Below are 15,543 nucleotides of genomic sequence, written 5' to 3' on the forward strand. Positions count from 1 at the left end.
TCATCTACCCCAGGCCTTAAAATGCCATGTTTGTCCTATTAAATCCTCAGATGTCTAGTTCTGAACATCAGACTGGTTTATCCAGCTGGCTCTTTTCCCCCACCACCTGGCTGGCTGTTAGCTGCACCTCAAACACATCTCACCAGAACCAGGCGACGAGAGTCACGTCATACACCGCTGTCCCCACAGCCTCTGACAGCTCAGAAAGCAGTGACGTTGGTGCACTAGCAGCGCCACTTTCTCAAGCCACAGGCATGGCATTAGCATTAATTGATTCCTCACTTTGCTTCAGTTTCTTCAACCAATTTGTAAGAAACTTCTGTTGACTTATTTCCACACAGATCTTGAATCAGTGCACTTTGCTTTCACTCCCCTGCTGTTACCCCCATTGAGGATACTATCGTCTCTTGTAACAGAGACATAATCACTGTTTTATTCATCATTTAAAGTATTTATGCACTGCTGTGGCTGCACAGGGTCTTAGTTGTGGCCCTCAGGATCTCCGATCTTGGTTGTGGCATGTGGGATCTAGTTCCCTGACCAGGGATTGAACCCAGACACCCTGCTCTGGGAGTACAGAGGCAACCACTAGACGACCAGGGAAGTCCCATAATTCACTCTTTTAAAAAGTACCGGTAATTGGTTTTTAATTTGTATTCAAAAGGTACAACCACTCATTACCCAGTTCCAGAATATTTTTATCTTGCATTTAAAAAAAGCCATACCCAGTAATAGTCACTAGTAATATCCTCTGCACCCGTCTCCTGGCAACTGCTAATCTGCTTTCTAAGCATTTGCTTATTCTGAACATTTCATATAAATGAAATCATACAATATATGGCTCTTTGTCCCTGGCTTCTTCCACTTAACCTATGTTTCTTAATGTTCCTCTGTGTTTTAGCATGTATTAATACTTCATTTCACTGCTGAATGATATTCCATTGTATGGATGGTACCACATTGTGTTTACCCATTCATCAGTTGATGGACATTTGGGTTATCTCCTCCTTTTGGCTACAATGAATAATTCTGTTCTCTACACTTGTGTACAAATTTTGTATGGACATGGTGGTTTTCCGTTTTCTTGGATATATACATAGGAATGGAATTCCTGGCTCAAAAGGCCGCTCTAGTGGAACCATTGTGCTGTTTTCTAAGTGACTGCATCATCCTGTGTAACTTCGAGCAGTGTGTGAGTGGGTCCTGTTTCTCCACATTCTTACCAACGTGTATTGTTGTCTCCTTGCTGGATCATAGCCATTCTAGTGGGTGTGAAGTGAGAGTTTATTATGGTTTTTATTTGTATTTCCCTATTGACTGATGACGTTAAGCATCTTTTCGTGTGCTTATTGGCCATTTATATATATATCTTTTTGGAGAACTGTCTGTTCAAATCCTTTACCTGTCTTTTTGGTTGATGAGTTGTAATAGTTCTTTATATATTCTGGATAAGACAACATCTCTCACCTAACTGCACCAGATCCCAAGTATTCTTTTTGCTTATGAAATCTCATGTCCCATTCTGCCAAATCCGTTCTGCATACAGCAGCTAGAGTGATATTTTAAAATGTAAAGCATATCGCGTCTTTCTCTTTAAGACCCTCTGACGGCTTCCAGTCACAGGTTAAACTCCAAAACCCTCGTGGTTTGCAAAGATGATGCACCATATCTTGTCAGGTTCTTTACCCACAGTTTATTCCATGCTCTTCTTACTCACTACACTCCTGCAACCCTGGCCTCTTCTCTTGCTCACGTCCAGGTTTATACCTTCTTCTGCCCCTTTGTACTCATTATTCTTTAGTTTGGAAAGCTGTTACCCTATATTTTATTTGTCTGACGTGTTAATTCAAATCTCAACTGAAATTCCATCTTGCCTAGAAATATTTAAGCTAGAAGAGATCCACCCTTCCTCTCTGTTGTATCACCCCACTTGGGTTCTGTGTGTGGCAGTTACCGTTTCTGGTATGATTTTCATTACCTGTTTAACTGTCTCCCTCCAGTAGAATGTAAGCTCCATGGGAGCAGGGACCTTGTCTGTCTTGTAACCCTTGGATCTCTAGAGTTGGGAATAGTGTCTGGTTCAGAGTAAGTTCATCATTCGCTAAATGTTAAACATTAGCAAGTTTTTTGTCTGGTAACTAGGTAACTTTTTATATATAAAACTTCTTGTAGATTAGTTTTGTAAGATATCTGGAAGTACCATTATTGGGTCAAAAAGTATAAACTTTTAATTAAAAAAATTTTAATAACTTTTGATACTATTGATTGACTTTTCACAGTTCTTTTCATGTGTATTGCCACAAGTGCAACTTGAAAACGTCTGTTTTTCCACAGCCTTAAAATAGTTATACACCGTATTGCTTGCATCTTTTATAACTCTGAAGAGCAGTTAAAAATATGAATGTTCTGGGACTTCCCTGGTGGTCTCGTGGCTAATCCTCCATGCCCCCAGTTCAGGGGGCCCAGGTTCGATCTCTGGTCAGGGAACTAGATCCCCCACACAGCAATTAAAGAGTTCACATGCCACAGCTGAGATCCCTCATGCCACAATGAAGACCCAGTACAGCCAAATAAATAAAGAAGCATATTTTTTAAAAGTAGGAATGTTCTAACGTTTGATTTGAAAGATGACATAGATGAAAATTAGCACTCATTAAATGAGTACAGTGAGTTAAAATGTGCTCAAATATTCATATTTCATGTACCTGATTGAACTGTTGTTAAAACCTAGCAGATTTTCAGTAGACTTTGTTGTTTATAAATATTTTTTTAAAATTTATATATTTGGCTCTGTTGGGTCTTAGTTGCAGCATGCAGGATCTTCCATGTGGTGCACAGACTCTCCAAGTTGTGGTATGTAGGCTCAGTAACTGCAGCCTGCCCACTCCAGAGCATGCAGGCTTCAGTAGTTGCAGCTACCAGGCTTAGTTGCTCCTCACCATAAGATCTTAGTTTCCAGACCAGGGATTGAACCTGTGTCCCTGTATTGCAAGGTGAATTCTTAACAACTAGACCACCAGGGAAGTCCCCAACAGACTGAACGCTGGTCCTGATCAGCAAACTGCAGCTATTTCTGTTTCTTTCCACAGTTCAAGCAACAGTTCCTGGGAAAGGAGCCTTGTCTGGTACATTTGCCACAAATTCAGTACTAAGCTATGATTAGCTTGTTCCAGAGAAAATGATCTTTACTTTTAGAAGCATTACTTGTGTATCTGTATAAATTAAAATATAAACGTAGGTTCATATTCAGAAACAAATTCCCATTTCCTAGGTCTTGCATTTTTTTCCCTTGGAAATTTTTACCATTAAACAGAAGAAGCTACTATTCAATGTCATGTTTTCCAATGGCTTACGTGTGTTTTAGAGACTGTTGCCTTCAGCTTGTTTTTAACTGTTGCTCCACAGAAGCATACATGTTTGACAACTTTTCCATTGCTAACCCGTTCCCATATGAGCAACAGAGGGTTTGGGTCTAGCTCTTAACCTATACCTTTTTCTTTTTCTAAAAATCCTAATTGAATGCAAATAAATGAGGGTAATATTATTAAAATAACATAGCATAGGGTCTAACTTTGGTCCTTATTACTAACAAATCACTTTTTTTTTTCTTTTTTTTTTACTTTATTTTGCTTTACAAAACTGTATTGGTTTTGCCATACATTGACATGAATCAGCCACGGGTGTACATGAGTTCCCAATCCTGAACCCCCCTCCCACCCCTAACAAATCACTTTTAAATACATCTTATGGCCTCAAAGATAGAGATTAGTAGTGAAATAGAAAGTTAGTCTGTGTGTAGGGGAAGGTAGCAGGCACCGAGGCCAGAAGACAGGAGCAGGACTCTCTGCTTTGAGACCAGCAAAAGCGGCAAACATTTCAGTCTTCGCTTGTAAAATGCTTCTGTCTAGTGCCAGAATATTTTAATGGTTTTAATAAATGAGTATGACACATTGTATGTATATTTTAGACTTCGTGACATCTTGAGCAAATTGTTTACTTTAAAGCACATTTCAGAGACTTCCCCAGAGGTCCAATGGTTAAGACTTCTCCTTCCAATTAAGGGGTGCAGGTTTGATCCACATGCCTAGGGGCCAAAAAAAGCAAAACAGAAACAGAAGCAATATTGTAACAACTGGTCCACATTAAAAAAAAAAATCTTAAAAAAAAAGCACATTTGAAGGCTATAAACTTATTTTCTGATGATATTTTATTAAAGAGAATTAATGAAATATGTGAAACAGAATGTTTACTTCTACATAAAATGTGTATTCTGTTCTTCTAAATTCCTTTATTTTCCTTACAGGGTTTCAAACAAAGTCAAAAAGAAGGAAGGCACTCACATTTCAATTAAGGAGTAAGTCTGCCATCATTTTAAAAGTGAATCTTACTTTTATATGAATTTTATAGTTTGTGGCAAATATGTGTTTGAAAATTAAAATGTTGAAAAGTAAAAAAGTTAATGTAAAACAATATTAAAGACATTTTGATGCAAAACTGTTTGATAAAAGGTAGGTCTATATCCCCTCTAGAATCTTCATGATGTCAAAGTATCTTTTCAGCAAATACTTGTTGGTTGATGGTGTGGAAAGGAAAACATACCTTTACAGTAAAGAGATCCTTAAGGGGCTTCCCTGGTGGTCCAGTGGTTAAGAATACACCTTCCAATGCAGGAGATATGGGTTCAGCCCCTGGTCAGGGAACTAAGATCCCGGATGCCACAGGGCGACTAAGCCCTGAGACCCGACACAGCCAAAAATAAGAAAATAAATTTAAAAAAAAATTTTTTAAAGAGATATCCTTAGAATCAGAGATGAAACTTTATATCACTGTAGACAGTCAGACTTACTTTTTGATTTGCGATACAGTATAGGATCAGTTTAGTTCAGTCGCTCAGTAGTGTCTGACTCTTTGTGATCCATGGACTGTAGTGCGCCAGGTTTCCCTGTCGATCACAAACTCCCAGAGCTTGCTCAGACTCACGTCCGTCGAGTCAGTGATGCATCCAACCATCTCGTCCTCTGTTGTCCCCTTCTCCTCCAGCCTTTACTCTTTCCCAGCATTCAGTGAGTCAGTTCTTCGCATCAGGTGGCGAAAGTATTGGAGCTTCAGCATCAGTCCTTCCAGTGAATATTTAGGATTGATTTCCTTTAGGATTGACTGGTTTGATCTCCTTGCAGTCCAAGGGACTCTCAAGAGTCTTCTCCAACACCACAGTTCAAAAGCATCAATTCTTCAGTGCTCAGCCTTCTGCTTCTGTTAGGTCCATACAGTTTCTGTCCTTTATTGTACCTGTCTTTGCATGAAATGTTCCCTTGGTATCTCTGATTTTCTTGAAGAGATCTCTAGTTTTTCCCATTCAGTTGTTTTCCTCTGTTTCTTTGCATTGATCACTGAAGAGGGCTTTCTTTTTTCTTTTTTGAAGAGGGCTTTTTTATCTCTCATTGCTATTCTTTGGAACTCTGTGTTCAGATGGGTATATCTTTCCTTTTCTCCTTTGCCTTTCACTTCTCTTTTCTCACCTGTTTGTAGGGCCTCCTCAGACAACCATTTTGCCTTTATTTTACACTTTTGGTCCATATTCATCTGTATTTTGATATGTTTGTCGTCAGTATTTTGTGCCTGTGTGGGTGTATGTATCCATACTTTACATCACATTTTTAATGTTTTGATACATTCTGTTAGATTGTTTGTATGCTATGTCACTGTTCCTTTAGTTCAGTCAGTAACTTTTGGTGTCTTGATAACATTAGTAAATACCTTCTTTTATATAGTGCTTGATTCTCTTCTGTCTTAGCCTTAAGGTAACTTTCTGTGCTGTGAATCTTTATGGACATTATGATTCTTGGTGGATATTTCTATGTTACCTTGAAAAGCAGATTTCAAAAAACAAATTTGGAAAATCTTTTCCAAATTGATGCATTCCTGGGAGGGGTATTTTTAAAATAATAGAAATCCTCACACTTAACTGTGTAGTTGCCTACATTTCATTCTTCGATTAAAGTCGTTTTTATTCAATTAAAGCTCTTTAGCTAAGTGCGGAGTCTAAAAAGGTGAATAGAAAGATCAGGCAAGGGGTGAATTGGGTTGAAGTGTTCCAGGCAGAGAACATGCAGACTGGAGCATTAGGACAGCGCGTGTCAAGGCCTTAGTTAGCCCAGGTGATGCCCCGTCCCTGGCGCTACTCAGCCTTCTTACGCGTTCTCCATCTGTGCTGGTTCCCCTCTTCCTATTTTCTGCTTATTTGTTACATAGCTTTTCACTGTATATTATCCTTATTGTGTGTTTGTCTTTCCTCCATCGTTAGAGGTAAGGGACTGGATCCCGTTCTCCATCATGTCTTCAGTATCTGGTACAGTGTTTTGAAGTCTAGGATGGGCTTAGAGCATAGACTGGATGGAATGTCAAAGAAGCAGAAAGTAGTGAATGGAAGTGAGATTTCGGAGATTTTTCAGGTCAGATTTTTTGACCAATCATGACAGGTTAGGCATCAGTTCTGTTTCTTGCATTTTTCTCTTGGCTGTGCTGGGTTTATTGCTGCATGCAGGCTTTCTCTAGTTGCGGCGAGCAGAGGCCACTCTTCACTGCAGTGCGCAGACTTCTCATTGCGGTGGCTTACCCTGTTGGGATGCATGGGCCCTAGAGCATACAGGCTCGGTAGTTGTGGCCCACAGGCTTCGTTGCTCTGCAGCATGTGGAAACCCATATATCCTGAATCGGAAGGCGGCTTCTTCTTTTCTGATTTTATTTATTTGTTTAGGCTACGGCGAGTCTTAGCTGTGGCGTGTGGGCTCAGCTGTTGCGCCATGTGGGCTTAGTTGCCCTGTAGCACGTGGGATCTGAGTTCCCTGACCAGGGATGGGACTCACGTCCCCTGCGTTGGAAGGCTGATTCTTAACCACTGGACCACCAGGGAAGTCCTCATTTTAATAATTTTGAACTGACTCTCTCTGTCGATTTTGTTCTCTTTGCTTTTATGGACAGAAAAATGAAAAGGTCTGAATTTTCAACTGTGATCCAAAAAAGCTTAGAGGAAAAAAAAAGATTACAAGGATGGTGTCTCTAGACTTCCATTAACACTTCTTGAAAGATAATCCGATATTTTGGACAACAGAATAAAAATACTGAAGGATGGTGTAGTAGTGATGTTTATTTCACTGCTAATGATTCATTTCATCATCCTTTTCGGTGATTCCATCCTTTCATGTTCTTATTTTTAGTCTTTTTTTTCTTTCTTTTAAGCACAGCTTGAGGTCATGGGTGAATGTGTTATCTGTTGCTCCATAACAAATCATCCTAAAACTTAGCACCTTGAAACAGCAGATATTTATTTATTTATCTCTAGTTTCTATGGGTCAGAAATGCAAGGGCAGCTGAGGTGGGTGGTTCTCCTAAGACTGCAAGTCATCAGCCTCAAGGCAGTAATCATCTCAGAGTTCTGGGGCTGGAGCGTCTGCTTCAAGCCCACCCACATGGTTGTTGTCAGGAGCCTCTCTTGCTCTTTGGGACCCTCCATAGGCAGCCTGAGAGTCCTCACAAGCAGACAGTAGTCGGCTTCTCCAGAGTGAGTGATCCAGTGCAGAGTGAGCAGCACCCCATACACTTTCTGACTTAGTCTCTGAATCACACACCATCACTCTCACCTTTTTCTATCCTTTTGAAGAAGTGCAGCCCACAGCCAGTGGGAGGGGATTAGATAAGGGCAGGTATCACTGGGGACTCTTGAAGGCTGGCTACCACAGTGAGTTAAATCCTGAGATGAAGACTAAGAGAATGTTTCAAGGAAGGGATAATAAAATCACTAAGATTCTACATTGTAGATTTATGAAAGAGTCCAGTAGAGTTACAGCTTAACTGCAAGATAGTTTGTTTTTTTTTATTAAAATTTTTTATTTATATTTTTAATCTTTGTTCATTGGCAGATCGCTCAGAGTGAGTCCTGAATCCTTATAAATAGTTAGAACTGCTTGAATAAGAAACTCAAAAATGGGACTCCCTGGTGGTCCAGTGATTAGGATTTGGTGCTTTCACTGCTATGGGTTGGGTTTAGTCCCTAATCAGGGAGCTAAGACAAGACTCAGCCGATAAAAAAAGAAAAAAACACACAAAAATTAAAATTGGACCCAGATAGTATACTCAGGATTGATTTCCACTCTCTGCTTTCCATAGAAGTTTTTAAAAATGTCTTCCGATCTGTTATTTATGAAAATGGATATTTCAGGACCATAAATTTTTCTCTGAAAATTTAGTTGATGCTGTAGAATTCTTATTTTCTAGATACTCCAAATTTCAAAATTGTTTTTAATTCTAGAAATTTTTAGTAAATTTTAATGTTAGGTAGTTAGGTTTAATTTCTGGTTTTATTGTAATTGTAGAATGTCATTTGTGTTGGTCTAATTACTGTTCTTTTTAACACATAAGTTTGATCATTATTTTTAATATGTCTTAAATTCTGTTAGGACAAATCAAATACCAGTGGTCCTTAAGAATTTTTTTAAAGAATACTCTTGTCTATTTATTCCTTCAAATGAATCTCACAGTTTGTTTAAATACCTAACTATCCCATAAAGATTGAAATTAGTATTACATTGTTTTATTCTAGTTTTATTTACCTTGATGACGGTGTTGCTGTTTTCTCTTCTTCATGATTTTATATGAAAATAGGTTTTGTTTAGATTCATGATTGTATTTAGGTTTTTTGTCTTTCAGATTCAGGTGTAGCTCTCTCCCAAGGAGACGGTATTTTGATGTGCCCTGGTTGAAGTGAACAAACGTTGCATCATTTTCTTCATGCACACTTGGATGGGTGCATGTCATCTGCATTCCCCCTTGTTTCATGTGACTCATGCTTAAATAAACAGATATTTTAAGGGAATAATCAGTTTGAATAACTGAACAATGGAAATATGATTAAAAGAAACTCAAGGTCACATACAGTGCAGAAAGTCAATCTGTTAAAATTGCAACTGAGCCCGTTTGTATATTGTAACTTTCTTAGTAAGTATGTTAAGCTTTTTATTAATGCCTTTAAAAATAAATAACTTTTTTTAAAACTTGACTATCTGAATGCTTTTCTTTGGAGTACATAGGGTAAGTTGAAGCCAATGGAAAGATGTAAAAAGAACAACTCAGGCTCTTTTGGGTAAAGGATAGTATTGTAAAAATACAACCAACTATAAAACAGTGTTGCTGATAATCCAAGGTTAGGGCAGAAAGCCTCTCTGAAGCCGAATGTTAGAGGACTGGGCCTCGCTGCTGGGGAACTAAGCCTGTGTTCTGTTGCTCAGAAGTCGTACTGTCCTTCTCCTCCAGCTTCTTTTCTTGTCCGTCTGCCTCTCTCCTAGCCTCCTCCACACCTTCCTCACATACACTGCCTGACATGATTGCCCAAGCCGTTCTCTTCACCACCGCCTTGCAGTTCCGTCTACCATCCATTTGACTGTATCTATGTGAGTCTGTCTGTTCAAATTCTCTAGAGATGCTGGGAGGGATTGGGGGCAGGAGGAGAAGGGGACGACAGAGGAGGAGAAGGGGATGACGGAGGAGAAGATGGCTGGATGGCATCCCGGACTCGATGGACGTGAGTCTGAGTGAACTCCGGGAGTGGGTGATGGACGGGGAGGCCTGGCGTGCTGCGACTCATGGGGTCGCAGAGTCGGACACGACTGAGCGGCTGAACTGAACTGATGTGAGTCTCTGTTCAAATTCTCTAGAGAGGCAGAACATGATACTGGTTTAGTCCAGTCTAAAGCACCGGTGTCCATAGCCTGAGCGTCTCCCTAGTCCATTTAGCTGCGGGGGATGTTAATACGGTAAGTGCTGTTTCTTGCAGAGGTTTTGCTTGGGCTAACTGCATGTGCCTAGCATATTAGTGTTTGTTGAATACATAAGTGAATATTCAAGTGATTGATAAGGAAGCTTTACAGAATTTTTTGTACAGAGTAAATAGAGTCTCATCATTTTTCATAACAAGCACCTAATATATTAATTGCCTAAAATGTGCCAGGTTAAATTTAGTTCTGAAGGTAGCTTATTTGCCTTGTAAGAGTTTCGGATGTTACCTTCCTTAATACCTAATACGGTTGGAGGGTAGTTGTACGTTCAGGAAAGTCAACTCATTTCAGCAAATAGTTATTTGACTTTGTGTGAGGCACTCTTCTACATGCTTGGGAACAGCACAGGTGAATGTTCCTGCTTTCAGTTGTGGAAACTAGCTAGTGAACAAGTGAAATTTATAAAGTAGCACATAGTGATTCATGTCATAGAGAAAAGGGAAATAGGAAAGGGGGTTGGGCAGATTGGGATTGGAAGCAGGGACACTGTTTTAAAAAAAGAACAGGGAACTCCTAACTGAAGTGACATTTGAGTAGAGATCCAAAGAAAATGAGAGCCATTCATGTATGCAGAGAAAGAACTTCCCAAGCAAAAAAATGCTTGGGAAACAGGCGCAGAGGCCCTAAGACAAGAGTGTTTACCATGTTCAGAGAACAGCAAAGAAACCAGCTTGGCTGGAGTGGAAGTAAACAAGGAGAGATGAAAGAAATGGAGGTGAGAGAGGTAGCCAGGGGTCAGGTCATATATAGACCATTGCAACGTTGTCAACATTTCTTGGAGCTAGGAATTCATTGGAAGGTTTTTGAACCAGAGGTATTGTGTGATCAGATGCATAGGAAGAGGCTTCTGGGTGAGTTCCTTGGTGGTCCAGTGGTTAGGACTCTGCACTTCCGTTATGGGGCACAGGTTTGATCCCTGGTTGGGGAACTAAGATCCCATATGCAGAGTGGTGTGGCAAAAAAAAAAATTAAAAAAAAAAAAAAAGCTTCTGACTGCTTTGTTGAAAATAGATGAGAAGTTTCAGGAAAGAGCAGGCTGAGTAGGACTTGGATCTGAGGGTATTTCCCAAGGAGAGCTCAGGGTCTGCCAGTAGAGTCCACGTGGAGCTGGAAGGAGTCCAGGATGACTCCCAAGGGTTCCGCCTGAGCAAGTGGGAGAATTCTCCAGCACCACAGTTCAAAGGCACCAATTCTTTGGTGCTCTGCCTTCTTTACAGTCCAGCTCTCACAACCAGATGTGACCACTGGGAAGACCACAGCCTTGACTATACGGACTTTTGTTGGCAGAGTGAGGTCTCTGCTTGTCAACACTGTCTAGGTTTATCATCACTTTCCTGCCGAGAAGCAATCGTTTTCTGATCTCATGGCTGCAGTCACCATCCGCAGTGATTCTGGAGCCCAAGAAGAGGAAATCTGTCACAATTTCCACCTTTTCCCCTTCTATTTGCCATGCAGTAGTGGGGCCAGATGGCATGATCAGAATTTTTTTAATATTTAAGCAGGCTCTTTCACTCTCCTCCTTCACTCTCATCAAGAGTCTCTTTAGTTCCTCTTCCCTTTCTGCCACTAGAGGGGTATCATCCACATATCTGAGGTTCTCAGTGTTTCTCCTGCCTACCTTGATTCTAGCTTGTAACTCATCCAGCCTGGCATTCTCATGATGTGCTCAGCATATAGGTTAAGCAGGGTGGCAGGAGACAGTTTTGTGGGCCTCTAAAAACGTAAGAAATAGTCTTAGCTCGTGGTCTGTAGTCTGTGGTCATACTTTGCTGCTCTCTGCTTTCCAGGGTCGGGAGGGTTTGCTATGTGTCCTGTGAGATCTTAGTTCCTGGAGCAGGGATTGAACTTGGGCCCTTGACAGTGAAAGCAGTCCTAACTACTGGACCTCCAGGAATTCCCACTGCCCCCTGCTTTATACTGGAAGTCCTTAGCAGAAGCTCTGGACAAATAATTTGCATGGAGTCCTTAGTTTTTTTTAAGTATCATTTTTAATAGTACATGGATATAGTGCAGAATTCAAATAATTGTATGTAAAGTAAACCTCCCTACCCTGTCCGCTATCCTGCCCCTCTCCCTGGAATGCATCATTAATACCAGTTTCTTGGATATTTAGAAAGTTTTTCTGTGACAGGATGAACCTGAATGTACATATGCTCTCAATCTTAAATTTATCTAGGTTCTTTTTCCTTTAGGTCAGAACTATGAAATGTAATAAGTAATACTTGTACCACTTTGACGTTCTTGCCTTCATGTCCAAATCCAGCCGTCTTCACTGCCTGCTCTGCAGTAATGGGTCTGGACCTTGTGAATACCGCTGCCTTGCTAGCAGGTACAGTGAAAAGCTTTGTCAGTAGAGGCTGCTGTTGACACAGGAGGGGCCAGGGCCTGCTTCTGGGTCCAGTGTACCTCTCCAGCAGGCACTTGCAGCACATGGCCTCCACCCTTGTGCAGCACCTGGCTTCAGCAGTACCTCTTGGCCAGCAGCACTTAGTACCCCCACATGGAAGACTTCCTCTGGCGCCCCCAAAGTTTCTCAGCAAAGTGCTCCATATACCTTCTTGGGTTGCAGCTCTTTACTTTAGCCAGCCTTTGTTGTCCACGGCTGTGCCTTCTCTCTCGAGGTCCAGAGCTCAGTCCTGGGGTCGGTCCTTTGGGTGCTCTGTTGCACCCTAATGTGAAAAGCCAGTAGGCTGTTCCCTGTGTCGATCTTAGAAACCTCAGTTTCATACTAACTAATCCTTGTTGCTCCAATTGCCTATTACAGTAAATAACTCTTAATAGTAAACTCCCCAAGTTACTAGGTGGTTTCTTTCTCCCAGTTGGACTCTGATACAGTACTTAAAACCTTTCTGATTACAAAAGTATTAGATATAAAATCAGACAAGAAGATAGCTCTTCTCACCTTCTAGTAATCTCACCCTCCAGAGCAGTTATTCATGTGGTAATGCTAAACTAATTTTATATTTTAAATATAAAACAGGTGCTTCTAAAACAAAAAACAGTACGAAAAGGAAAAAAGGAAAAAGGAATGCCTTCCTATCCCTTTTCTAATCATTTAAAATAGTTCCGCTTTTAAATTTTTCTTGTATATTCTTTGCAGAAATTCTTAATGCATCTAGAGACGTGAGAGTATATTTTTTGAACGAATAGAATCATACCATATATACAGTACCTATGTTCTGTGGTAGATATAAAAATTAGTATAAGAGAATGGTTGTTGTCCAGCTTACACTAGCATTATGAATTTGGAATGGCCTTCTAGTCATTCAGAACACTCCACTGATTAACTAATAGTGAAATTTTGGACACAGGCACAGATGTAGACATTGACATCAGATGTCATACCTTGAATAATATAAAGTCACTGACAAAATATGTTCTTGAGCAAAGTGGATACATAAGATTTTAAGGCCATCATAAATGTATATGTTGGATTCTCAAACATCTAAAAAAAACGTTGATACTTAATATTCTTGAAAATGCAGATTTAGCTAATTTCCAATAATGCTAAATTCTAAACTATGCTTTCTGCTACTATAATAAGCGCTGAATCAAAGGCCTCTAGAATACGAGCATTTGCCCTAAATCCTATTTCTTCTGCAGTAGATAAAAAGAAGGTATACATAAACCCTGCCATACTAAATTAAATGTACAAAAACAGACACTACAAGGATTAAGGAATATCTCTTGTTGCACCTATGTGTGAAACTGATGCAGTCCTTAAATTAGCCATTTTGTAATAACTTGAATACGCCTTTCATATTGTGGCTTTATGATGGATACACCATTCTCCCCACCCCTCCCTGTGGCTTTGTTACCTGTTTACCATAGTTAGCCTGAAAGCCTTATGTGACCTGAGTAATGAAGAGTTGGATGTGTAAATTTGGTTAAAGGTCTGATCTTTGATTGGGGAGGATCATTTAGGGACTTCAGAGTCACTGGTAATACTCTGTTTCTTAAGCTCAGTAATGGGTAAGCAGGCTGTTTGGGGTTTTTTATATTACATGATTTATGCATTTTACTCTTTTGTATGCAGCATTTAATAAGTTTTTGGATAATTAATATATCCAAAATTTTATCCAACAGTTTTTAGAATTATTGACAAAAATTTTCTTGATTTAGTGGATTTTAGCTAATAGTTTCCTGAATGATTGGAGAGAATGGCAGTATCCATTTCCAGGAAAGGATGAAATGTTTAGACTGAGGGTGCTTTTTTATCGTGGCAGTAAGCAGTGTGCTGTCTTCTGCATCCAGGAGCCAACTTAACATGTTAAGTCTCATGAGGCTTGGCAGCCGTAACACACATTGACTCAAAGACTTGACTGTTGTGGCCTGAACTTTGATACATTCTTTGAAATGCCTGGAAATAGTTAACTCTTGCAAGTTAGGCAGGTTGTCCAGTGTTTGAAAGAAGTTTCTGTATCCTTCCTCTGTAATCTTGTGGTTCATTGAAAAATCAAGATGCTTGAGTTTCTGGAAACCTCCATTGATTGCTACCTTGGCTATAAATACAAAAGCAAAATATTTATGAGAACAGAATCATAGGGACTTCAATTTTAATACTGGTAGGCTAGATTATTTGAACGCACCTCTTCTCCCACCATCACTTAAAATAGAAAATGCCCAATTTTAATAAAAAATAAATAATATATTAGATTTACTTCTAATTGAAGTAGTAAAGATTAATAAATTACATTTTTTAAAACTATATTTTTACTTTAAATGTAAGAACATAGATTAAAAACAAAAGTGATACATCTCTAAATAACTGGTGTGGCAAAAAAATGAACAACTAAAATTAGAAAATATTTTGAACTGAATAAAAATATGACACTAGTGAGAGAGAGCTAAAGCCAAAGTTAGTGCTCTAACTATCCACCTCAGGACATTAGGATATTAAAAGGAATGAAAGAATGAATTTAGAACAAAAATAAAAAGCAAATGATATCCAAAGAAAGTACCAGGGGATATTAGAGGCAAAGACAGAGATAAATGAAAAATGTGTAGGGAAAAAGGCACAGGAGAACATCCTGCGTAGGATTCTGTGACATATTTTCAAAATGGGTAAAATTAATCTATGGTGAAAGAAAGCAGTATAGTGGTCACCTTTGAGAAGGAGGGGGAATGTAGTGTAAGAAGGGACACAAAGGAAGCTTCTGTAATGTAATAATCTATAGTAACCTAATGAGTAATTGTTACCCAAGTATAAGTAACAAGACCGTTCACTTGAAAATCCATTAAGCTGTATACTTAGATTTTGTACTTTTCTTTATGTGTATTAATTTTCAATTAAAAAAAAAAGTATATGCTGGGCTGGATGAAGCACAAGCTGGAATCAAGATTGCCAGGAGAAATATCAATAACCTTAGATGCAAATGACACCACCCTTATGGCAGAAAGCAAAGAAGAGCTAGAGAGCCTCTTGAAAGTGAAAGAGGAGAGTGAAAAAGTTAGCTTAAAACTCAACAGTCAGAAAACTAAGATCATGGCATCCTATCCCACAAGATTCCCAGGAGAAATATCAATAACCTTAGATCCAGATGACACCACCCTTATGGCAGAAAGCGAAGAAGAACTACAGAGCCTCTTGAAAGTGAAAGAGGAGAGTGAAAAAGTTAGCTTAAAACTCAACATTCAGAAAACTAAGATCATGGCATCCGATCCCACAAGATTCCCAGGAGAAATATCAATAACCTTAGATGCAGATGACACC

The 15,543-nt window shown here is 39.5% G+C and overlaps 2 protein-coding genes across 4 annotated transcripts in view; one reads left to right on the forward strand and one right to left on the reverse strand.

The window, feature by feature from the left end:
* Positions 1 to 9,753, forward strand: part of LOC128066113 (survival motor neuron protein) — a 30,072-nt gene extending 20,319 nt beyond the window's left edge. The window contains exons 8-10 of one of the 3 annotated variants that reach the window (XR_008201184.1): positions 4,304 to 4,354; positions 9,342 to 9,446; positions 9,711 to 9,753. Coding sequence is in view for 2 of the 3 variants with exons in the window: in XM_052659197.1 (XP_052515157.1) it covers positions 4,304 to 4,351 (48 nt within the window). In the remaining variant the exon portion in view is untranslated. Of the gene's footprint in view, positions 1 to 4,303; positions 4,355 to 8,690; positions 9,017 to 9,341; positions 9,447 to 9,710 lie in introns of those variants that run through there. The other 2 variants (XM_052659197.1, XM_052659195.1) reach the window with 2 other exon arrangements.
* Positions 9,754 to 13,958: 4,205 nt separating this feature from the next.
* The window catches only part of NAIP (NLR family apoptosis inhibitory protein), a 36,973-nt gene continuing 35,388 nt past the window's right edge, over positions 13,959 to 15,543 (reverse strand). Inside the window, exon 14 of the mRNA XM_052659284.1 lies at positions 13,959 to 14,332. Within this exon, the coding sequence (XP_052515244.1) occupies positions 13,959 to 14,332 (374 nt within the window). The remainder of the gene's footprint in view (positions 14,333 to 15,543) is intronic.

This window comes from Budorcas taxicolor, chromosome 20, assembly GCF_023091745.1.
Source record: "Budorcas taxicolor isolate Tak-1 chromosome 20, Takin1.1, whole genome shotgun sequence".
In the NCBI taxonomy this organism is placed as follows: Eukaryota; Metazoa; Chordata; class Mammalia; order Artiodactyla; family Bovidae; genus Budorcas; species Budorcas taxicolor.